At 40.7% G+C, this 25,827-nt stretch overlaps 1 protein-coding gene across 1 annotated transcript; it reads right to left on the bottom strand.

Annotated features, from left to right (window-relative positions):
* Nucleotides 1-149: 149 nt before the first annotated feature.
* GOLT1B (golgi transport 1B) lies at nucleotides 150-25,748 on the bottom strand. The gene is made up of 5 exons (XM_060776591.2): nucleotides 25,529-25,748; nucleotides 10,438-10,529; nucleotides 8,526-8,704; nucleotides 6,085-6,166; nucleotides 150-3,667 (listed from the first exon to the last, which is right to left on the bottom strand). The coding sequence occupies exons 1-5, from the start codon at nucleotides 25,551-25,553 to the stop codon at nucleotides 3,629-3,631; spliced, it is 417 nt and encodes a 138-aa protein (XP_060632574.1). The 5' UTR covers nucleotides 25,554-25,748; the 3' UTR covers nucleotides 150-3,628.
* Between the last annotated feature and the right edge of the window lie 79 nt (nucleotides 25,749-25,827).

Genomic DNA, 25,827 nt, shown 5'->3' with positions numbered 1-25,827 from the left:
TTAATGAAGACGGATAGAAGACTTTCACATACAAAGAAAGTGGGAGGGAGGAAGGGATGGGAGGAGAAACAGAATTGCTCTCTTATTGAGGTATGCAAAATTCATGTATAACAATTTCAATAGAAACTATAAAAATGACGCAGTCACTGTTAATAGAAAAAGTACCCATTTATTCAAGGTATGACAAGTGTATTTACAGTATTCTCTTTTTTATTCCAGGACAAGATTCTTGTGTGATCCTTAAAGCAACAATTAAGAATTATATTTCAATGGGCAAAAATATTTTGTAAAAGACACTTTTTTTTGCAGAATTTTCCAACACAAGCAGCTCACTCCTATGCAAATGTCTTTGGAAAAAGAAGAAGAATCTACCACATTCAGTATAACTTACTTCTTCCAAGTAAATCTGCATAGTCTTAAAGTCAATGTGTTATTCTGACGACTACCATAATACCAAATTGTAAAAAAATTTACTTTGCATCAACCAAGATGTATCAGCCAAACAGAACCATCTCCCCAATGCCATTTTTACAATTTGTAGGCCCCTTCCAGAGCCTCAGCCCAATATTTTTTATAAACAAAAAACTCGTCATTTCCAATCTGATATTTTGGGGGGAAGGCAGTGGGCAGCCTGCAGAAGCTCCCAGAAACTGAAAGCTGGTCCCAGTTTTTTTTCCCCCAAACCTACTATCCTCTGGTATATTACCTTGGATGTTGCAGATATCATGCTCTATTTCCTCCCTCTCTCTGCAGCCAATTACAAGTCAAAACTTTTCACAAACTAATTCCATTGCCCCCTGTGCAAACACTGTGAATACTTTGAGCACAAAGCACACTTAAGTTAAAAGGTAGGTCAAATTATCCAGAACTTTCCATTTCATCGCACAGCAGTGACAAAAGGAGGAATGACCTAAGATCTTTCAATATATGTGTATATATAAAGTCCCTGCATGCTTTTCTAACCAAATAAAGCAGGGAGAAGGACTGCTTCCAATCTTTGTATTTTGATCACTTAAAGCACTATCGTTTTAGCTCATCAGTAAAAAAAAAAAATCCCCTAACAACCCATAGTTATTTGAAAATTTATGAGTCTCATTAAGTGGTAAGAATATTACCAAACGAGACTGTTTTTAAGACTAAAATTGTCTTCGCTTTACTTTCTAGAGGACCAATACTGCTACCACCATTACTATTTTATAACAATCCCCTCACTTTGAAATAAACCACAGAGACATGAGAATGTCATATGTTTGTGATCAACCTAAGGATGCAGTCAGAAAATGCTTCCCCACTGGATCATTCGTAAGAGTGACTGGGAACAGTTTCCCTCTTGGTTCCTCTCAAGTAAGTAGATTCTTGAGGACGTAGTATTATTTAAAGAGGCTTTACTTATAGAAATGATTGTATGCATTGCTGTTGCTCCAAACTGTAAGCATCTCTCTACACTTGCAAGATGGATTAACGGGATCTAAACATGAGAGACTGACATAAGCAAACCTATTTTGTTAAATACTTCAAATATGGGAAGGACTGACAAAAGTATTTCTTTTAAATTAAAATAAGTGCCTAAGATTTTTTGACCATGCCCCAATGAACCTGATTTTTTTTTAAAAAAGAATTGCAGACAGGGCCCTGTAACATTTTGTTTTTGACATCTTATATGTAACACGTGTCACAGTGAAAATAATGAGGTACATACACAGCTTCAGGACTGAGAATAACCAATTTCTAACCATTTTAGAAAATAATCCATGTGCTTGCTGAAGAGCTGCTTCAATTTCCCCAAGAAATGGAGATACTCATTCAACGGTTGTTTTTGCAATCTAAGGCATAGATTCAAAAGGGATTTTGAAATCTTCCAAAATTGGGCTTGTCTCAACTAAAGAAAAGATTAAAGTATTTGTTTACTGGATTTTAAAAGAATGGCTCCTTGTCAGACATCTGTAAGCATGAATGGCTCACAGTAGTGTTCGGAAATTAGAATGCATAAATAAACATGCTCACAGGGAGTTAGGTGTTACATTCTCATCCAGCCGTTTTGACAGGGGCTTAAATCAGGCAGGTGGAACCAAGTGAACAAGCAAGCCTTGCTTCCACATGCACTTTTGACAAAAACCAGGGCAAACAAGATATGCATTCAAAAAACACTTCAAATGTTCTATGGGAGGGGAAACATAAGTGAACTGCCATTCTTCTCACACATCTGCAACTTTAGGTGAAAGTGGCAAAGGAAAGGAGCCATAGGTATTAGTAACACTCAGGTCTCTTATACTTCATCTCTTGCTGTTTCAGTGGAATGCTCAAAGTGGCTCAGAAATTCACCATCAGCTGAAATATGCATCTCTTGAAAATCAAAAAGGACAAATTAAGCCACATGAATTTAAAAAAGTCTTTTGGTGTGGCACTTGATCAAGAATATTAAAATACATTTTTTCAAGACTTTCCAGTACACAACCAATTTATTTTTCGTCATTGCCAAGTTAAGCTATTTACACAATAAATTAGCTTTGTAACATGCTATCCTAATGCCAGAATTGGATGCTTAAACCGAATCCCAAAGCCTGCATGGTACACTGGGCACATGGCGAGTAGGTAAAACATGGTGTTTCATGCCATTGTGACAGCTGCAGACATACCGAGCAGTAACTATATTCAGAACTGGTACGCCTTCTCAAAGATTTAGCTAGTAGTCAGGCCACATTTTGTAAATGTGTGAGTGCCCTGGAGTACAGCAAGTCGTTTCAGGAGCTAAACACAATGTACACAAGTTTATTCAAATGAGAAAGGACTACATCCTTTTTGAGATGTGTACATGTAGTATGGCTCAAGAGAACCAGCCAAAAAGGAGTGTAACATTGGATCCTACAGTCCCTGCCAAACCAAAGAGGTATCAAAACCAGGAGCTAAGACTGAAGTGTGTATGTTTTTAAAAAAGAGAGCCTTTCTGCATATTCCAAAGGTTAAGACACACCCTTCCTGGAATTTACATTTGGCTTCAAACATGTTTCCTATAAAGTTTTATTTCAGCCATATATTTACAAAGAGATGTATACCCCAGAACTGTGAAGTGAAACCCTTTGCTAGCACATCTGGAGCTAAAGATGAAAATTCATCTTAAATGCCATGCGCACCACTCTTAAGAGAGCCTCTTGTTTTCAATAGAAAAAAATGTGGGAGGTTTTACTTTCTTCCAAGAGGGGGAGGAAATACCAGGTTTGGCAGGAGGGAAGAGAGGGCTTTAAAACTGACCCCTATTTGCTCTACCGCCCCTTTAAAAGTAGGAGGTAAAAGTTACAGGCACTGATAGTTCCATGAGGGCCTGGCTGCACTTAGCCCATACTCCAAAAGCATTATGAAGTCTTGAATCGTTTAGCATCATGGGTTTCCCCATGCCTTTTTTCTTCACTTTAGTTCACAGAATTCCTGGTGCGGCAAGTCTTGGATGCACGATTGTTCTGTTTTTCTTTACTAAAGATGTATTTTGTAGACTATGGTGCAAATTAAAAACTTACGTCAGGACTGTTACAAACTTTGCCTTTGTATAGAACATAATCTTTGTGCTGATCTTTTCTTCAAGAAGACCTTATAAATAATATCAGTTTAGAAGCAGTCTTCGGCACACTTGTCATTATACCATGTTGTTACTTTCTCCAGCTTTATCTACAAGCTGTCAGGGGGAAAAGGAGTAGGGGATAGGGATGGGGAGAGAGAAAAACAAAATAGACTGTAAGTTCAGATCCACAGTAATTTACATTTACATGCTACTTCTACAATATGTAGGTACTGCTGTACTTTTATGCTAGTGGCAAAACGAGACTGTATTTAAAGAATACTTACCAAGGTCTTATGTGGCTTAAGTGATGCAATTTGCACTGCAACTGTGTTTAGGCATGGCACATTTTTATGTTTACAGAGAGCAACATGGAGGTGCAACACAATGAAAAAAATAAACCAAAAAATGCAAGTATACATACTGTTAGCTCAATGACCCAAAGGAAAAAATAACAAAAAATATCTAGCCATTCTCATGCATTAATAGACTGAAGATGATATTTTCAACTAACCATTACTGGGATTGTCTCCTGAGCCTACGCAGGCTTTGAAGAAAACATCAACAATTAACTCCAAAATGACCAATTTATAACTGACATTGGTATGCATCAGCAATTAGCAAAATGTCAAGCCAAATTATAAAAGAGGCTTAGAAAACAATCCTTAAAAGAGAACAAAATCCATTTATATTAAATAGGCATTTGGCCAAAACCTACAAATAGTTGCACTGGCCAATACTTGTTGAGGGGTAGTGCAAATGACTACAATGCCACATCAAATGTATAAAGTTGTGGCCTGGCACCCTACTATGCAAATGCAAGATTAAACGAACTTTGACCTAAAGGCACTGGGGTCACAAAACTCAGGTATTATGGTGCAATCCCATACACCTAACATTTGCCATTCATGATGCAACTGAGATGCCTTTGATTCTAGTCCAAGCACTTATGTTTATGATTCTACATGTATTCAAGCATGTGTGATGCAAATAAATCAGCCACCACAGGCACGACAAATTCAGTAGCACTCACAAGAAGAACACCATATGATTGTTTACATGCACAATGGGCAACCCACAACCCATGGTGGCCTTCAGTGCAGTCCAGTTTCTCAAACAGAACCCTTCATCTACTCTCCTGTCTACATAATATCTTCTGTACAGCTGCCACATGGTTTGTGTTGGGAAATTGCTTTGGATTGCCACTGTTCATCTTTCTGCATGAACAGTGTACTCTTCAACACATTCCAAAGCTCTTTCAGAAAGCATCCCACAAGGAAAGGTCATATGGTGAGCAAGCTTTGTTACAGAAAGCTTGTCTGCTGTTAGTGATCTGTGGAACTCCAGGACTCTCCAAAATATAGTCTAAAAACTATTTCTATTAAATAATCTGTTACATTTTTGTGTAATATGTTATTTTCCCAATAAAAAGCTTAGCAAATCGCATACATCTTGTACTGGAAAAACCTGAATAAATTCCAGATGCATAGTTTATTTATTTATTTCACATATTTGTATCCCGCCCTAAAAGGGGACTCAGGGTGGCTTTACAGCAGGCAGCAATTTGATGACAATACATATAAACATCAAAATAAACAAATACAATTAAAACCATACAATTAAACATTAATTATTAAAACATCAATTAAAATCAGATTGTAGTCCAAGGCCTGTCCAATTGTCAATTCCATTAGTCCATCATCCTTATTGCTGTATTTACTGGTTGAATGCTTGATCTGCTACATATCATATAACAGTCTATGGATACCCATATTTTCATGTCTGAATGAAGGAGCCATTCAGATACCATGTCAAAATTGATATTAGATTATTATATATGTTGAAGCAGGGTAAGATAACAAAAAGATACATGGATAACAGTGTAGGTTAAAATACTAAATTGTGTATTAAACAAAGTAGAAGAAATTATGATATATGGTGCCTTTACATCATAATAACATAGGTCATGGAATCTCAAAGATCCTTTAAGTTGGGATACAGGCAATAATTGCTTGTTGTGATGGAAATCTATGCCTGTCTGGTACATGTCATGAGGTAGATGACATGGCACTCAAAAGGTAGATCAGAGAACTGCATTACTAAGTCTTCCACTTAAAGAGTTTGGGAATCGTTATACATAAAGGAGTATCTAACACTTCCTTTTGTTTTCCTAGTTCCCACTCTTATATTCAGATATCTAGCCAAGCAAGCAAGAGCATGCATCTGTATGGACACTGTGCACTGAATGCATATCTTTGTACAAAATGACAGAACGGTAATATGCTTTTTTTTAGTCCAGATTCTTTTAATGGTTATGTAACAGAACCAACAGAACTGTTCTTCAGGTCAGAAATTAAGACTATTTGTGAACTGCATAATTATAATAAAATTTAAATAATTTTTAAAGGAGGAAACTAGTCCACTTAAAATAAAGGTTAGGGCATAAAGGAAATATTGCCCCTAGCCTATAACCTAAGAAACCAAAGCATAAAAAACAAGCTTACAATATTTATGTGAAAAAGTTTAATACTTACAGAGCTTATACCCGGTAAATTCAAGAGATATCCAAGAACAGGAATTCTTCTGATAAAACCAACCACCACAGGAAAAAAGCCCCTTAAAACGAATAAAAAGCCAATTGTTACAAGAACGTTCGCAACTTGCTATATGAGGCAGCATTACTACCAAAATTATTTGTTTTTTGGTACCAACCAATTTCTCATTCCTCACAAGTTATTCTTCTGTCTTATAATGAGAATTAAAAGGCATAATGTACCCTTGCACTTTCAATTCTTACACATTTCAAACAAATTCAAATTTTACAAATCGTACAAGAACTGAAAGTTGTTTTTTGTAAAAATATAATATGGAAGTAGGTTGCATATATCTCATTTGCAAGTATCTATCTTCCTAAAGTCATGACTGTATGTTACTTTTCAGATGACAATACAGCCCTAAAAACAATTGTGAAGTGGAAAGATTCATGTGCAATGTTTGTGAAAATCACCCTGTTGGAAGAGTAAGGATATAAAAATACTTGAAGGAAATCTTCATGTATTTAGGACAGAAATAAGTGATGTGCAGTTCTCCAGTTGTTTTTGGACTGAAATTTCTATCAATAATAGCCAGCATGGCCAATAATAATAGATTTTTAGGAGTTGTATTCATCTGATGGGCTACATTTTCCCAACCTCTGGTGAAGCACAAGGAAAAATGACCTAATGATAATTAAATTACAAGTTCCCTCATTCCCAACAAACACAATCAGTAGTTGAGGAATATGGGAGCTATAGTAGAAGATACAGGGAAGGTACCAAGTTATCAACTTCTGATATATAAATGACATACTAAAAAGAAAAAGAATTGTTGGTTGTAAAAGAAAGAGGTGTTAAAATATTTAACAAACTATTTTCAACAAATTGCTAGAGCACTACCTTATGAATTACTTTCAATGTTTACCATTGGTTCTGCCTCTCAAATTTGCTACAAGGACATGCAGAATGACTTATTATTCAGACTGATATGTCTCTTTTCTTGTAACTATTTAGAGGCAGTTTGTATTTTAATAAATCTTATAAGCCAAGGGGAACCCGGGATGAATGGTGATTTAATATAAAAAGCCAGATGGAGCTGATTCAAATTATGTTTTTGTTGCCAGTGTAGTATAGTATTATGAGAATTATGCTACAAATCTGGAGACCAGGGTTCAAATCCCTACTCAGCCAGTGAAACCAAAAGGATTACCTTGGGCAAGTCACTCTCTCAGCCTCAGACAAAGCCCATTGCAAACTCATGTACAAATTGTGTCAAGAAAATCCTGTGATAGCTTCGCTTTAAGGTTGCCATAAGTCAGAATTGACCTGACAACAGCTCAAAGAGAAAATTAAAATGTTAAGTCCCTCTCATGACTCCACTACGTTCATTTCAAGCAGATCCTTTAGTATGGTGGTGTCTTCCAAATGGAATCTTCTTTTTGTGGATATTTGATAGGAGTGTGTTTAAAGGAACAACCATGTTTCCAAGCCTAACATTTTTATGGAACATAAGTAGTATTTCATATTTTATGTTTTATTACTATAGTAAACTGCTCTAGAATATTAAACTGGAAGCTGTTTAGAAGCTGCATTCGTGGTATGCTTAAAATAAAGATTATTGGGAAACTTCTTTTCACTTTATTGTGTAGACATGCATAAATGTACTGGAGGAGTAGCAGTTTGAATGTTGGACAGGAAACCAGAGTTCAGTTCATGCCTCAGTCCTGGAAGTGACACTCTCTCAGCCTAAGAGAAACTATTAACATCTAACAATTCTGGCTAGCAAAACCATTTCAGCAGTACCTTGAACGGAGCAACATAATCCAATCCAAAATCCCTCAAGAAAAAAGGAGGGGAAATGTCTAAGCAAGTTATGCAAGTATTTATTAACAGCTGAGTTTTCCTTTACAAAGAAGGATTAAGAAAGGGATTCATGCAACTGTTCTTATTCCAGCCATCTTCTATTGGAACTCCCATGAATTGATGGGTTGGTTCACATATGCATGTTCACAACTTCATGATCTGATCTTAAACTATTACTATGACTGACATCGCTATAAAACTACAAAGGTTGAAAGGAGAATTTGGGAGAAGACACGAAGCAATTCCCAATTATTCTAGCCATGGTCAAGATATCACTAAAATAGAGGGGTTTTTTTAGACTGAATGTTTTCAACAAAACATTTAGCAAATCAGAGAGCAACTAGACCTTTGCTTAATTAAATTTTGAGGACTGTATATCTAATGAGTTAGTTGATGAGGATAAATACCCATAGGAGGCACATACTTTCCTCAATCGGTACACCCTACACTTCCAAGTAAACTACCAAGGGAGAGTCTAAATGCATAAACTCTTTAAGAACAAGACTGTAATTAAACTGAAAGGATCTTACATAATTTCTCAAAATAAGAGGAAGAAGGAGACCAGTGGAAAGCCTTACCTGAATAAGAGGAAGAAGCCATAAATTTCAAGGACCATTCCTATTAAGGGCCAACCAATTAGAACTATAAGTACACCACCCAGAAAGAAGCCCGTGGCTTTCATTTTGTGTTTCTGGAAGAAGAATCTGAATGTCCTTTCCAAACCAATCACAAAAGCAAGGCCAGCAACAAATAAAACCTGAAAGAGCAAAAAATAAAAATAAAAATTCAATCATGTAAAGAATTGAAACCACCCCGAGTCCCCTCAGGGAAATAAGGCAGGATATTAAAAATGTTTTATTATTATATTTTTATTTATGTAAAAGTCAATTAAAATTAACTGAAGAACATACACTATTGGAACCAGAAGTACATTTGCTTTGACACCTTTGACACTAATCTGCTGTGCGAAACAATAGATAACAGTACAGGAAGTCCCCAAGTTACAAACAAGATAGATTCTGTAGTTTGTTCCTAAGTTGAATTTGTATGTAAGTTGGAACAGGTACATTTTTAAGTGTAACTTCAGCCAAATAAATAAATAAAAGCTTTGGCTAGCACAGGGAAGGGTTAAAACTCCTCTGGTGTTTATTTTGTTGTCTGAGCCCCTGTTCAGAAGATTTCACCTCACTTCCTGTCACTGTGAGAATTGGATTTTGAAAATTTTGGCTTGTGTTAATATGTGTTAGAAAAACAGAGATGAAGACTTGTTGTAACAATGATAATACTGTAAAAGAATTCCTCAACGACCTTCAATCTCTTGGTTTTATCCTCATGACATACCAGACATTTGGAAAGATGCAACTGAATAATTAATAACTTTTCTCCTTTTCCTTCCCTTGTCCCCCATCCCCTACTTTCCTAGTAAATGTTTTTTTTAAAAAAAATTGGAAAAAAGAGACAATGATTGGTGATAAAGCTTCAGTGGAGACACTTTCCCCCCATAGTTAAGTCTTCCCGGAGCAAATTTCTCTTCCAGGGGTAGATTTCTCTCACTTCTTGTTGTCTCATCCCCTTTCTTAACTATGAGTCGTTTGCATGTCAGATGGTTGTAACTTGGGGATGCCAGCATATATATGTGATCATACAACTTTTTAACCAGATAAGGAAACACACACACACACATTTAAAAAAAAACTAGAAAAGGATTTATGCCACTTCCTGGTTTGCTCTTTTTGGATTTCTTATAACTCCTGGAAAATCCTAAGAGTAGAAAACTGGTCTATCAATCAGCTCCAAGTGTGTGTTTCTGAACTATTTACTTGGGTAAAGTAAGTACACCAAATGTGTTGACAGTAACAGACCTCTCTCTGAACTACTACTCTACATTTCCCCAGCATGAGAGAATCGGTTAATGGAGATCATCAGCTTTTTACAGCCAGAGAGAAATCCACCCAACCCCTGAGTGATAATTAAAATTAGGACTTGAAACAGTAGCACTGGACTCTCCTGGCTATCTAAGCCAGAAGTGGGGGGTCAAGATTTTGTAAAGATATTCTTTGCTCTGATGGATTCTTATCAGTGGAAAATTAAATAATAAAAATCAGGACTTTAAGAAGTTGGCTATTAATTATTACTGTCATTGGAATGTGTAGACAGGTGTCTGCCTCCAACTTACAATTTAAATTTTGCTCAAGATAGGGATAGACCTAAATTCAATCAAATCCAAGTGATGAATGACAAGAGTTGCTGCCTATTCAATACTTTTTATAAATATATTTTTTTTCTGCAGAGAGGCTTCTAGGAAGTTCTGATTAAATACCAATCACAACAGTGGAGGTCATATATGGCTCTACTCCATATAAAGTGCTCAAAATGTAACTTTCTTTCTTAGATGTTTCTTTTTATCCATCTAATACCAGTGCACATTCAAAATGAAATAAATTACACATTTAGACTCCATCTAAGCACTAATTATGTACAAGTACTTACATTTCCAATAGCCAAAAGGGCTTTGTCAAAAAATAGGATCATCCCAAAGAAAAGGAAAAATACTCCGAAACCTGTCAGTCCCATCCCAATTTCTACAATGCAAAAAAAGAGGAGAGTGTTAGTAATAATGGAGACCCAAGAACTCGAGAGAAAAATAATAAAACACACAAACACTTAAAATATACTGCATTAATTATGTCACTTCTTGGCTACAGATGGTATTTGCCCTATTTTGGGCAGAATACATGATACACTAACTCTATCACATATGACTTGCCTTACTGAAATTAACAATGGGTCTATCTAGTCAAGGATTTCTGAATGAAAATCAGTAGTGATGACAAGTAATTTCAGCTAACCACACAAGGTGGATTCGAGCCATTTGAGCTCCACAACTTGCAATGAGCAAATTCAAGAGGGCAACGAACAGAAGCTTATTCAATCTGATCAGATGGATATCAGTACAGAGTCTGTGCTCAAAAAGAACCAACACAAAACATACAGGAAAATACACAGCATTTTATCCACTTTGACAGCCATTCAAAATACTCAATTGGTGAAAAGCCGGCCCAGCTTTGATCCACACTGATATTGCCTGGGGAATCCTCCTGACATCACTGGCTGAAGGAGCTTCCCCCCTGCCTCCAAAAGGTGGGAAAGAACATATGTGGTTGGTAATTTTAAACTCCAAGTCCAATTAGAGATTAGCCCCCATGAAGGGTAGAAATGCAGGAAGCTGTGATGAACACAAAGGAAGCTCAGAGAACCCAATGGGTTTTTAATGCAAATATAAACAGTTCAATAGAAGAGATAGAAAGGTAATATGTGTGCTTATGTCCAGCAACTGATAACACTTAACTCCACTGGGAAGCCAGAAAACAACCTTACATGATGATTGCTGATATTGTCTCCTCCTGATGGTCTTAGCCTCACGGTAGATGGGGAGGGCAAAAAACCCAAATTGATGTGTACTCATGCGAACACATCAATTTACCTTAGACTTTCAAAAGATATGTACTGGATCATTGGAGCACAGATATTGCTACTCGACTTCAGCACATCTTCAGCAAATCTTGTGTTAAGATCACACAAGGTTTTTTTGGAAGAGACTGTATAAGTTTATTAGCAATGCTCCAGAAAATCCTTTTTTGTTAAAGGGCTTGTTTGTATAGAGACAGGAAAATTAGGAGGTAATGGTTTGGATGAAGGAAAACAAACTGACACTGAACCCAGACAAAACAGGGATGTTTGTTATCAAGGGTCCTAATCTGGGGAGTGAGGCATGTCAACCAGTTCTGGATTACACTCTCCCTGAAAGATTGTTTTCACAGCTTGAGAGTGATCCTGAATCCATATTTTCAAATGTCAACCCAGGTAGGTGCAATGGTCAGGAGTGCTTTACTATCAGCTTTGGCTGATATGACAGCTGTGCTCCATCCTGGATTTGGAGGACCTAAAGATGGTAGTGCACACGTTGGAAAACTTAAGGTTGGACTTCTGTAATATGCTTTACATTGAGGTACCTTTGTACCAGCAACTCCAGTTGGTTAAAAATATGCCAGCCAGACTGGTTACAGGAACATCCAGGAGTGAGCATATTATACCCATACTAAAGTGAGTCCATTAGCTGCCAATCTGTTTCCGGGTGAAGTATAAGATGTTGGTTTTGACCTTTAAAGCCCTACATCAGTGGTTCTCAACCTGTGGGTCCCCAGGCATTTTGGGTCCTGGTTACCAATGGAATTGCCTTCTCCCATACAATCTGCCCCAAACACATAAGTGGGGGCAGCTATTCCAGCCTGTTAGAACCTGACTGACAATCATTACCCAGAGGACCTTTTCATCAGCTGTCCCAAGATTGTGGAACAACCTACGGGAAGAGCTGCAACAGCCAAATGAGGTGTTAGAATTTAAAACACATCTGAAGACCTATCTCTTCCAGCAGGCCTACCCAGTCGGTTTTAATAATGAATTTTAAATTCGTGTTTTGAGTTTTAATCTTTGATCTGTGTATTTTAATATGTATTTTATAGAAATATGTATTAATATGTGTATTTTATAGAATGCTTAAGATGTTTATGTGTTTTTATCACTGTTATAATCAGTCTCAAACCACAAGGAGAAGCGGGTAATAAATAAAATTATTGTTATTAGTATTAATATTGCTACCAGCCTGGGAGTGGGTAGGTGCACATTTCTGGTCTATCCCCCTGAGGCAATCTGTTTATGAAAGATGAGTTGCAGTTTACACAAAGGAAATCCCATCAATGAAGTCTGGGCTTTAGGTGTGAATATATTTATCTAGCTTAGCTGTTTCCTATCCCTGGGCAGGGGATTAAGTAGGACAGGTTTATAAATTTACAGTTCCAGTTCTAAAGGGTTGATGCCACCTCATACAATTTGTATAATTTCATAAAAGTGGATTTCATTTACAGGAGATGATATAGCTAGCTGGACCTCTCTGCAACTGAAACAAAGCGGCACTTCTGAATTGTGAAACTTAAGAAAAATAATATAAAATCATATTTATGATATCTCTGTTTGTTTGTATTTAATCAGGATGGTGGGGTGTGTGTGTGTGTCAATTTTTCGATAACAATGTCTGCAAATTCAGCAATCCATTCACTTTTCTTTTTCCAAAACTGCTTCAAGGTTCTTGTATTAATTAAATATAACTGATAATTATCTTCCTTTTTTTAAAAAAAGCAACCAACACCCCAGCAATCCTTTATGTGGTTGACATCAAGAAAGTATCCACTGAATTGAAAATGAAATTTGTGGGGAGCTATTAGTAAATAAAAAATCTCTTTCCTTTTCCTTCAAGCTACTGTTAAATATTCAAGAAATCATTGCTAAACATCCAATGATGCTAGTATGATTAAAATAAATAGGCTGAATGCCTATTAGAAATAAAAGTACTATGTTTGTTCATAATCTAGTTTTTTAAAATTTCTCATCCATGATTTAGAGATGTCATGATTTCTCCTGTGTCTACCCACTCACATGTGTTCTGCAGAAACTAATCTGAGAGAAGGATAAAACTGGCTAAATGCAGACCATTAATTGAAGGATGTTGCAAACTACTTCTTTTTGGGAAACAAAACACGAATCACAAATAGCAACAAGTAAAAAAGAAACATTTGAGAACTCTAGTATCAAGTTAAGTGTACTTGTTCAGACAGAAAGTCCTAACTGAAAGAAACAAGTAAAAGTTATCTATTGCCAGAATGCTTCTAAAAGAATGGAAACTTCATTTTTAGTCAAATGTGTTTAAGTAATTCAGCCTCAAATTTTATAGAGCAAACACAAAACCCCATCTAAACAATAGTGCGATTAAATTGTAACATCTAGTTATTATTATTGTCTTGCTACATCAGTAACAAAAAGACTAAATTATATCTCTGCTCTTGAAATAGTTATGAACAGTTTTGAACATCTGGATCAGTATGCTGAAGAGGATTATTTCTAAAAAAAAATATTCAGGAGATGAAAATAGAAAAATATAACTTCCTTTTTGCAGAGAAGTTAACTTATTTTGATTTTGTATACATCTGATTTCTATTTCATCACTAGCAGAGATCTGCACATATGAGTGCAAAGAGCACATATGCAAGAGGAGACGGAATAGTGTGGTTATTTTCTTCTTTGTACCAAAACTTAGAAACTGTGCTACGAAAAGAGGGAGCTTCCTCTTTTGTACCCAAGAAAAAATAGCTCTCAATTTCACCAATGCTTACCCTATGCAGGATTTCTTTGTTTTCTCACAAGTAGTAACTGTGAAGGTTTTCACATGGCTAGTACACATGATGTTGAAGCCTATTTACTATTATGGAATCTATCTGTATTTAAAGCAACTATACTGAAGATAACTTTCAGATCACACAAGATCCATTAGATGTGTTACCCTATTGAGTTCTGGCAATATACTGTTGAAAAACAACTCTCACTTGATAAACTAGAACATGCCTAATTTGAGAACTGACTCTGGAAAGTCATGATGCCTCACAATTTTGTGGGGTAGGAGGAATCATGGGACACTTGTGCAAGGAGAGGTGCCTTGCATTTACGCTCTTTTTCCGGCCAAAGGAACTCTGCTTCAGATGCCATGAAATCAGACAAAACAGGATGTCTAATGTTACAACAAAACACTGAAATTCAAGACATATTGTGAGTAGACTAAACACAGCCTAAAACAATGCTGTTGATGCTCATGGTTATAACTTCCAATTTCAAGATAATTCATCTATAGACATAATTTGAACATTGCTCACTCATAGACGTCAATGCTAATACATTTGTTGATGGAGTGTAGAGACCCTTATTTTCAAGAAGTTGTGCAGTATTATTTTATGTTAGTCACAGTCATTATCAACAACCTATATTTTGTTACGTGAGTTGGAATCAGAATCACAGAGCAGACTCACTGAAATCAATGGGATTACACTAAGCAAGATTAAATCTGAATCCAACCCAATGTTACATCTATACCATCATGTGAGGATTATGTTCTAAAAGAGAGCCTATAAGCATAAGCATTACCTTAGCTGAAATAATTTGCGTGCACAAAAAACTAAATAAAAACTAATTTCAGCTCTCCCTTTCACCCCATCTTTTTGCTGACTAGTCTAGCATCCTACCACTAGAATTAACTGCAATTTAATGTTTTCTGTAAATGTATGCTTATGATCCTTAGGCAAAGAACCAAGATACAAATAAAAGGAATGCCATCACGTTTAATGCATTATTAGATGCAAGAGCCTCATTACATGACGATACAAAACCTCCAACAAGACATGTCTGAGCTGGATTTGTGCATAATTTTATCTCTTTAAGAAACACAATGCAGCAGATACCAATTTGACGTTCCTACTTGATAAACTTGCTTCTTTAAGTATACAAATTACATCATGATTCTTTCTTCCATATCAACTGTATAAGTCTTTTAAGCTATTTATTGTGCAACTTCAATGACTAATATGAAACAAATCTATCTTAAAGTTAAGAATGAAGAGATGCAATTTTGTTCAACTGACCATATACCTATCATCTCAAGCAGACACTCCAATAGTAAGATTCTCTTTACATGAAGCTGACCAGCAAATGCTCATTCTATGCATTTTATAAAAAATGAGTAATACACCAAAATGAAATCAATAGGGATTTCTTCAACATTCAAATGCATTGGAATGTAGCAATGTAGCCTGCCACTCATACTATGATACCCGGGAACATTTCAGATGAAATTATGAAGATCAATGAGCAAGGAAATTTTTCAGGGAAAAAAACCAGAATCACATAACATGCTAAATTAGTTCAGAGGAACAAAACTGAATGGAATTGAAAAGTATATATATAAAAGCAAAGAATGCCAAGAACATGAATCTTGTCAAGAGTGTTTTGATATCTTTGGATTCCTGTTTTGCTAATGATGAAAAATATTGAGTTTTAATCCAGTAACACCCAGAGGACCGCACATTACAAAATTTTTGCATGAATGAATATGGCTGTTGACTCCCACCCCACACACATTATACCATTCTCCTTCTACCCCCTTCTCACTTTTCCTCTAGTTTCACCAATCAGTTTAAAATCTGTTGTTCCAAGCATGATCTATTAAACTCTCCAAGATACACCCGTAACAGAACAATTTGCTGAAGACAAGTTTAGAATTCAACCCCTGGACATTTTTGTACATATAGCAATTCTGATTACCTTATTGTTGCAGAGCAAATACTGTGAAATATGAGAGCTCCCTCTTAGAAGGCATAATGACATACTGCTATTATTACTTCAACACACTAAACAACAAAGGCATTACTTCATAATAATAGAAGCAATACATATAAATATATAGCCTAAGGCCAGGTTATTTAAAGGACCACATTCGCCTGCAGAAATCTGCTTGTGTTCTGAGATCTTCTAGATAGTCCTGCTGATTGCCTCGCCACCCTTCCCAGGTGTATCTGGTACTGATGCATTTTGGATGAGTAATTCTCATTTTTTCTCAAAAATGTGTCCAGTGTCGATTTTAAGAATATTTGTTTTAATTTTTATAATCTTTAAGGGGGGTTCAAAAATGCTTTAATAATAGTAGTAGCATTTATCTTAAAAAGACGAGGTTTGCAGACCTGAAAGTCATACAAAAGGAGATATGATTGTAGCATCCAAACTGCTTTGCCTAACCTTTGTAAGCAGCCCTGAATTCCTAAATGGAAAAAGGGCAGGATGTAAAGAAATACTGATTGATATAATAATAGTAAATTGTTTTAAAAAATGATATGCTTTCCACTAGCAGCATTCATGGCAAATCCTAATTGTGGGCTAGAGAGAGCCATACAATAGATGGTTCAGGAGGCCATTTGGCCAACCACATCCCATCCCAGGCCCTGAGATCTTCAGGAAAGGCCCTTCTCTTGATCCCACCTCCATCCTAAGCTCAGTTAGTGAGAACCAGAGTGGGCCTTCCTTCTCAGTGGCTGCCTCTCGACTGGACGTCCCTGCCCAAGGAAGCCAGAATGCCCCCCTCCTTGCTGTCCTTCTGGCGACAGGTTAAAACCTTTTTATTCAGACAGGCTTTTAAAGACGAAGGCATTTAATATCTAGTCAAGGGGTGCTGTGGTTTTTAATTTTGAATTTAATTATTTTTAACTGGGAACTTTTTAAAAACTGTTTATATTCAATCCTGTTTTTAAAAGGTAAAGGTTTCCCCTTGACATTAAGTCTAGTCATGTCCGACTCTGGAGGGGGTAGTGGTCATCTCCATTTCTGAGCCAGTGTTGCCCGTAGACACCTGCCCGTAGACACATGCTGGTCATGTGGCCAGCATGATTGCATGGAGCGCTGTTACCTTCCTGCCAAGGCAGTACCTATTGATGTACTCAGTACATTTGCATGTGTTCGAACTGCTAGGTTGGCAGAAGCTGGGGTAACAGTGGGAGCTCACCCCACTCACCGGATTCGAACGGCCTACCTTTCGGCCAGCAAGTTCAGTAGTTCAACCTGCTGTTTAACTGGGGGCTCATTAAATCATGCTTTAGTGTTTGTATATTGGTATATTTTAGATGGTTATTCTGATGCTTTTATGTTTAGCTGCTTTGAGTCCCCTTTGGGGAGCTAAAGCGGGGTATAAATTATATAATAATAATAATACAATGGCAGATGTTACCTGTAGCATTCAGCCTCACTTGGGGCCCCTCCGCACAGCTATAGAACTGAGAATATCAGGGCAAATAATCCACAAGATCTACTTTGAACTGGATTACAGTTCACATTGCCAGATAATCCAGTTCAAAGTGGATTTTATGCAGCTGTGTGGAAGGGGCCTCGGGGCCTCATAACACTAGAGAATGAACTTTAAATCTAGTTGCTGCCTCCTGCAGAATTCTATTTATTTATTTACTTACTATATGTAAGGTGACTCTGGGCTTAGAAAGAATTGAAGTTTAGGGAGCCTTTAACAGCCTCACAAGTGGTTGGTTAAAGACTCCTTCTTTCTTCTCTCCTGAAAAAATACTGATATAATAACCATAGTGACAATAATAATAATAATAACAACAACAAGTTATTTATTATATCAATTTCTGGGAGGTTGTAATTAGGCAACCGAGGCCGAATGCTACAGTTATTTATTACTATAATTATTGCATTTTGAAAAGTAGAGGTTTATGGACCAGACAGAGCCATTCATAAGGAGATGTAAATGTAGCTTTCAACCTCATCTGTTTAAAGATGGCCTCTCGGAAAATACTGAAAAAGGGCCCTGCCACACAGCCATATAACCCAGAATATCAGGGCAGAAAATCCAACAATATTTGCTTTGAACTGGGGCCCCTTCCACACAGCTGAATAAAACCTCACATTATCTGCTTTGAACTGGGATATATGGCAGTGTGGACTCAGGTAATCCAGTTCAAAGCAAATATTGAGGGATTTCCTGCCTTGAGATTCTGGGTGGAAGGGCCCTGGGTTATCTGAGTCCACACTGCCATATATTACAGTTCAAAGCAGATAATGTGGGATTTGATACAGTTGTGTAGAAGGAGCCTTAATCATAGCAGTGATTAAGATTGTTGTAGGTTTTTTCGGGCTATATGGCCATGGTCTAGAGGCATTCTCTCCTGACGTTTTGCCTGCATCTATGGCAAGCATCCTCAGAGGTAGTGAGGTCTGTTGGAACGAGGAAAAGGCTTTATATATCTGTGGAATGACCAGGGTGGGACAAAGGACTCTTGTCTGCTGGAGCTAGGTGTGAATATGTAATACGAAATTCAATGTGCAAATTTGATAAATGTGAATTTAATATGATGTGTGGGAATGAATGGAAGAATGGAAGGATGTGTGGTTGGAATTAATAATTTTGGGAACACCAGTATAATATTAAGGCCTGCAATGACTAACTACCTGCTTGCTGGACTTGCTAATGAGAAATTGTGATAAGAACTGGGACAATGATAAAGGAAATGTTTGCAACCTTCCTTATGTTAAGAAGAAAGTCAACATAAGATCAACACCAATCAAGAAGATCAACATCTGGCCAGGAAACAGAGATGGATCCAGGATGGAAGATGTCTATTATTAATTTACAACTTTGGGACTACATCAACAGAATATTCCTATAAAAGACCCAGATTAATAATGCTCAAATCGTGGCAGACTGAGGAGTCTGTTCCACCCGCCATGCTCTGCTCCATGGGAAGGAGAGAGGTGGTGTATTCAGAGAGTGTCAGATATGCTATGGGAAAGCATGATTCTGGACACTTTGGGGCTTCTTTCTCAAGGGAAGAGGAAGAAGTGCGCTTTTGGTGTCTTGGATTTTGTGCAGGGAATCAAGTTCTGCTGTATGGAAAACAGAGATCTGGTCCTTGGCATTGTTCTTAGGGAAAGAAGTTTTGGCATTTCAGCGTTTTGAAGTTATGGCATTATGGAAGATTTCAAAGGCTTCCGGTTAAGATGGCGGCATGCTAGCAGCAGCCTCTCCACTCGGGTGGGACGAAAAACCTTAATCCGAGGTATATCGAAGCCATCTACCCTCATCCTGACCTCCTTTTATCTGCTCCTTGAACGGCGACACCTCAGAACCCCGAAGGGGGCCTTGGGGAGTTGTCAGAACAGGAGCCCAGGGAGGAAGCGTATAAGAGGGAGAAGAAGGAGGTAGAGCGCAGGCCGCCATCATCACTACCTCTTGGCCTGAGAACGCTCCCTCCCAACTGCCCGGATAGCTGGACTTACCAATTTGCCAACTGCGGCCTGCGGCCTTCGGAGGCGAGTGAGAGGCGCTTGGTGGGTGCGTGTGGACTCTTGGACTGTCCCTGCCCGAGGACTGCCCGAGGATTGCCCCAGACCGCGCGCTGGATGCCGCTGGTGAACAGCTAGACCGCTGGGCCTACGAGTTGCTTTCTCCTGCTCGTCTTCTGCCCGGTGTGTCTCTCGGCGGCGCTGCTGGGGCCGCGTGGGATCCTTCCGCGAGGGAGCCTTCCGCGCGGCCGAGTCGCGTTCCTTCCGCGCTCCGGCTGGGGGTTGCTTCTGCGCCCGGCGTTTCCATCCTCCTCCATCCTTCTCCGTGCTTAGTGGGGGCTCCGAGGCGGCCCGGTGGGACTCCGCGTGCTCCGGTGTTGCAGCTCCTCTGTGCCGCTGGGTGGCGCCATCTCTGCGCCTCCACCCCTGGAGCGGAGTCCCCGGAAGTGTTCTGGCTGGAAGTGACCAGCGCATCCCGGGTGACGTCACCTCTGCGCTCCCAAGAAACGTTCCTCCGCATTTTACAACTAGCGGAGGCTCAAGGAGCGGCTTGGAGGGATTCCCTCTCCGCGTCCCTACTGCTCCACTAATAGAGCAGACCATCTGGAGCGCAGCAGTTCCCCCGTGACCTCCACTCCGGCAGCGATTTATCACCAAAGGACACCACCACTTTGAGGCTGCGAGTCCATCTCTTGGCTGGCGGGAATCACTCTTTTGGACATAGCTGCTGTTACAGAGTACCATCAGCCGCCTTCTTTGAGACACCATCGTCTATTGTCATCTTTCATTTATCGCCTCCATTCCGGAAGAAAAGTTACCAACTCAACATCATATTATTAACTGCATCAGTTCTAGTAGCCATTGGGGCCCTTATACACCATTCCCTGAAATGTTCTATCGTCTTATAGATTCTCATAAGATCTCTACTCTTTGACTCTGCCCTACGTCCGATGTATTGGGAAAAAAGGGGGGTTGAATGGGAATCAGAATTAACTACAATCGAGGACTTGACTATACAAATACATCTTGTTGCACTGTTGCCATATTATTTTACGACCATCTTGGCCAACGCTGCTAATTCTCCGTCTGCCAGCACTTTAAGACACTAGCTATAATCTGCACTTTAGACCTTGATACCTCAATACTAAGTGCACTTTAAACTCTTGCACTTTATGCCATTAAGCCTCCATCACAGCACTTTAATTGTTAACAACGTGTTAGGTTAAGCACTTTATTGCATCTTGCACTTTAACATCTGCTAATACTTGAGGCTAGTGACTCGTACCAACGCTGCTCCAACGCTGCTCATCCATGTCGGCTCTCATCCCTTGGGTTCTGTTAACAACATTATTGGTAAACTGGGAAGGGAACAGAGGGTGGAGTGGGGGGGTAGATCCTAGAAACAGCATTGCAAGGTTAGGAAAGAACGGGAAGGAGGTTGTATGGCACAAAGAGGAGTCATTAGAACAAATAATTTGGAAAGAACTATGGGATGAAGTCACAAGTTTGAAGTGCAATATGGACGAAGAGAGGTATTCCATCGGCCGAGGGGTCCCCATAGAAACCATAGCGGGGAGGAGGAGATGCGGGAAAGGGAGACCGCCAATTCGGCCTAGAAATAATGGAAAATTTAAAATAACTCAAATTCGGCCTAGGGAGAGGAAAAGAAATTTAAGAATTTGTAATCGGTCTCCTGACGTGGTAAGTGGGTGTACCAAGGATGGCGGTCCCTCTGGGTTGAAGCTGGTGCTGTTGAACGCCAGATCTGTCAACGGAAAAACATCTTTCATCCAAGATATAATTATGGAGGAGCGGGCAGATCTGGCGTGCATTACGGAGACCTGGCTGGACGAAGCCGGAGGAGTAAATTTGACCCAGCTTTGTCCACCAGGCTTCTCCGTACAGTACCAGTCGAGACCTGGAGGGCGGGGAGGCGGAGTTGCGGTAGTCTATAAAAATTCTATCCCCCTGACCAGAGGCCCCATCCCACAGTCAACTAATTTTGAATGTGTCTACCTGAGGGTGGGTGACCGGGACAGAATAGGGATTCTGTTAGTGTACCGCCCACCTCGCTGCACTACGGTCTCCCTACCTGAGCTAGCGGGGGTGGTCTCGAGCCTGGCATTGGAGTCCCAACGGCTTCTTGTGCTGGGGGACTTCAATGTACATGCCGAGACTACCCTAGTAGGAGCGGCTCAGGACTTCATGTCTTCCATGGCAACCATGGGGCTGTCCCAACAGGTATCTGGCCCCACTCACAGTGCTGGACACACATTGGACTTGGTTTTCTGTCAGGGATGGGAGCAAAGTGGCGGTGTTGAGGAGTTATCCATCTCTCCGTTGCCATGGACCGACCACTATCTGGTCAGCTTTAGACTCACTGCACCTCCTAACCTCTGCAGAGGTGGGGGACCCATTAAGTTGGTCCGCCCCAGGAGGCTTATGGATCCGAATGGATTCCTGACGGCTCTTGGGGATTTTCCCGCTTCCTCGGTTGGTGATCCTGTTGATGCCCTGGTGTCTCTCTGGAATGGGGAGATGGCTAGGGCAATAGACACGATTGCTCCAGAACGTCCCCTCTCAAGTAGCCGAGCTAAACCAGCCCCTTGGTTCACCGAGGAGCTGGCAGCGATGAAGCGAAGGAAGAGGAGACTAGAGCGCGTGTGGCGTTCGGACCCGAGCGAGTTAAATCGAGCACGGTATGTTGCCCTTCTTAGGGCATATGCCGTGGCAATAAAGGCGGCAAAGAAATCCTTCTTTGCGGCCAATATTGCGTCCGCAAAGAACCGTCCGGCTGAGCTGTTTCGAGTTGTCAGAGGTCTATTAAATCCCACCACGCCGGATGGGAACCCTGACAACTCGACGGCCCGCTGTGAAGCATTTGCTCGGTTCTTTGCGGACAAAGTCGCTTTGATCCGTTCTGACCTGGACACCATGTTAACGGCAGTCTCAGAGGATGTAACACGAGCATCTGCTTATCCGATTTCGTTGGATTCATTTCAATTGGTGAAACCTGAGGATGTGGACAAGATACTTGGAGGAATGAGGGCAACCACATGCATCCTAGACCCCTGCCCATCCTGGCTTCTAAAGGAGGCCAGAGGGGGATTGGCCGAGTGGGTGAAGGTGGTGGTTAATGCCTCCCTTCGGGAAGGCAAAATTCCAGCCAGCTTAAAGCAAGCTGTGATAAAACCGCTGTTGAAAAAACCATCACTGGACCCCACTCAATTCGTCAACTATCGGCCTGTTTCCAATCTTCCCTTCTTGGGCAAAGTCCTGGAACGTGTGGTGGCCTCACAACTCCAGGTATTCTTGGTAGACACTGATTATCTAGATCCGGCACAGTCTGGCTTCAGGCCGGGACATGGTACCGAGACAGCCTTGGTCGCCTTAGTGGATGATCTGCGCAGGGAGCTAGACAGGGGGAGTGTGTCCCTGTTAGTTCTGCTGGACCTCTCAGCGGCCTTCGATACCGTCGACCACGGTATCCTTCTGAGACGCCTCGCGGGAATGGGCCTTGGTGGCACTGCTCTGCAGTGGCTCAGGTCCTTCCTAGAGGATCGTACTCAGAAGGTGTTGCTGGGGGACAACTGCTCTACCCCACAACCATTGACTTGTGGGGTTCCGCAGGGCTCAATATTGTCCCCCATGTTATTTAACATCTACATGAAGCCGTTGGGAGAGATCATCCGGAGTTTCGGGGTGCGGTGTTATCTGTACGCAGATGACGTCCAACTCTGTCACTCCTTCCCACCTACTACTAAGGAGGCTGTTCAGGTCCTGAACCGTTGCTTGGCCGCTGTATCGGACTGGATGAGGGCGAACAAATTGAAATTGAATCCAGATAAGACAGAGGCACTCCTGGTCAGTCGTAAGGCCGAACAGGGTATAGGGTTACAGCCTGTGTTGGACGGGGTTACACTCCCCCTGAAGACACAGGTTCGCAGCTTGGGTGTGATCCTGGACTCTTCGCTAAGCTTGGAACCCCAGGTTTCGGCGGTGTCCAGGGGAGCATTTGCACAACTCAAACTTGTGCGCCAGCTGCGCCCGTACCTTGGGAAGTCTGATTTGGCCACGGTGGTCCACGCTCTGGTTACATCCCGGATTGATTACTGCAACGCGCTCTACGTGGGGTTGCCCTTGAAGACTGCCCGGAAGCTTCAGATGGTCCAGCGCTCGGCAGCCAGGTTGCTAACAGGAGCGGCACTCAGGGAGCACACCACTCCTCTGCTGAGCCAGCTCCACTGGCTGCCAATACGCTACCGGGCACAATTCAAGGTGCTGGCTTTAGCCTATAAAGCCCTAAACGGTTCTGGCCCCGCTTACCTCTCCGAACGCATCTCCACCTATGAACCGACTAGAACATTAAGATCGTCTGGGGAGGCCCTGCTCTCGATCCCGCCTGCGTCACAGGCGCGCTTGGCGGGGACGAGAGACAGGGCCTTCTCAGTGGTGGCCCCTCGGCTATGGAATGCCTTGCCGGTAGACATCAGACAGGCACCTTCGTTGCTGACGTTTCGGAGAATGGTCAAGACCTGGCTTTACGAACAAGCGTTTGGCTAAGCAATGCAACTAATTAAGGAAGACGGTAAATGGAGCATAGGAACGGCACAACGACTATGAGAACGGATCTGATTCAATTGAGGCGTTATATATGTTGTTTGTTGATTTGTCCTGTCTGATTGTTAATTGTTGTGGATCAACGTCGATCCTGTTGTTGTATTGTTGTGTTTTTAAATGCATTGTAAACCGCATTGAGTCGCCTGTCAAGGGCTGAAAAATGCGGTATAAAAATGAAGCAAATAAATAAATAAATAAATAAATAAACTATGTATTGGCAGGCTGCAGGAAATCAGGGTCTGGCCTTACAGGTGCTTCTCCAAGGAGGGAGAAAAGGATATGGTAATATTTGGATGCATGTGGATGAATGAATGTACATATGTGTGAATGCTGAGTGAAAATGTAATTCCCCTTTGTTTGTTAACCAATGTAACTGTGAATCCAATGTAGTTACATAGAATCTGTATGTCCAATGTCATTCTTTGTCTAAATGTTTTCTGTAATCTGATATACTTTCTCACACTGGAAATTGCAATAAAAAGAACCTATGCATCAAAGTTATTGAAAAGTCATTCATGACAAATGTTTCAACTGACCACCTTGATTAGCATATAATGGCCTGACAGTGCCTAGAGCAAACTTTTGTTGAAAGGTGATTAGATGCCCTTGCTTGTTTCCTCTCTGTTATTGTGCTGTTGTAATTTTAGAGTGTTTTTTTTTAAATACTGGTAGCCATTTTTTTGTTCATTTTCATGGTCCCACCCTGGTCATTCCACAGAAAAACTATAAAATTACAACAGCACAACAACAGAGAGGAAACAAAGAAGGACATCTAATCACCTCTCAACAAAAGATTGCTCCAGGCACTGTCAGGCCATCAAATGCTAATCAAGGTGTTCAGCTGAAACATTCACACCAAGCTCCAGCAGACAAGAGTCCTTTGTCCCACCCTGGTCATTCCACAGATATATAAAGACTTTTCCTCGTTCCAACAGACCTCACTACCTCTGAGGATGCTTGCCACAGATGCAGGCGAAACGTCAAGAGAGAATGCCTCTAGAACATGGCCATATAGCCCGAAAAAACCTACAACAACTCAGTGATTCCGGCCGTGAAAGTCTTCGACAGTGATTAGGATAGTTTGAAAGAGGCTTGGAGAGCAGAGAGAGCCGCACAAAAGGGGATGTGAACGGCAGCACTCGCTCTCACTCGCTTCCCTCAGAAAGGCCTTTCCCTTTTTCCCTCCCTCCCTCCTTCCCTCCCTCAGCGAGGAGGCCCCAACCCGCCATTCACGCACTCTGGGTGTCCGTGAGGGAGATCATGGTTGCGGTGGAGACTGGAGGGCAATCCGCGGGAAGAGGGAGAGCCGGAGCGAGGCGAAGAAGCGGCCCCGGCTTCGGCCACGTCTCCCGGAAACACGCAGCCGCCTCACTCCCCCGACGACGGCAGCGGCGGCGGCTCTGACTTCTGCCGCTCCTGCCGCCACGACTCAATAACTCCGCGTCCTATTGGGCGAGGCGCGGCCAGCCAATCAGCGCGCCAGTTATCACCCTCCTCAGAGGAAAAGGAGCCTCGGCGCTGAGGTGGCCCGAGGGG

The sequence above is a fragment of the Anolis sagrei genome, chromosome 5, assembly GCF_037176765.1.
Source record: "Anolis sagrei isolate rAnoSag1 chromosome 5, rAnoSag1.mat, whole genome shotgun sequence".
Classification (NCBI taxonomy): Eukaryota; Metazoa; Chordata; class Lepidosauria; order Squamata; family Dactyloidae; genus Anolis; species Anolis sagrei.
The sequence above is the reverse complement of the archived record's forward strand: the minus strand, read 5'-3'. Positions and strand labels throughout refer to the sequence as shown.

What these genes read in the sequence shown, in the direction of transcription:
- GOLT1B (XM_060776591.2), bottom strand. Translation starts at nt 25,553, where the DNA reads ATGATCTCCCTCACGGACACCCAGA. An exon ending in GGCTTCTTCCTCTTATTCAG is followed by an intron (nt 6,167 to 8,525) that starts GTAAGGCTTTCC and finishes ATTCGTTTTAAG; the next exon opens with GGGCTTTTTTCCTGTGGTGG. An exon ending in ATTTACCGGGTATAAGCTCT is followed by an intron (nt 3,668 to 6,084) that starts GTAAGTATTAAA and finishes TCCCCCTGACAG; the next exon opens with CTTGTAGATAAAGCTGGAGA.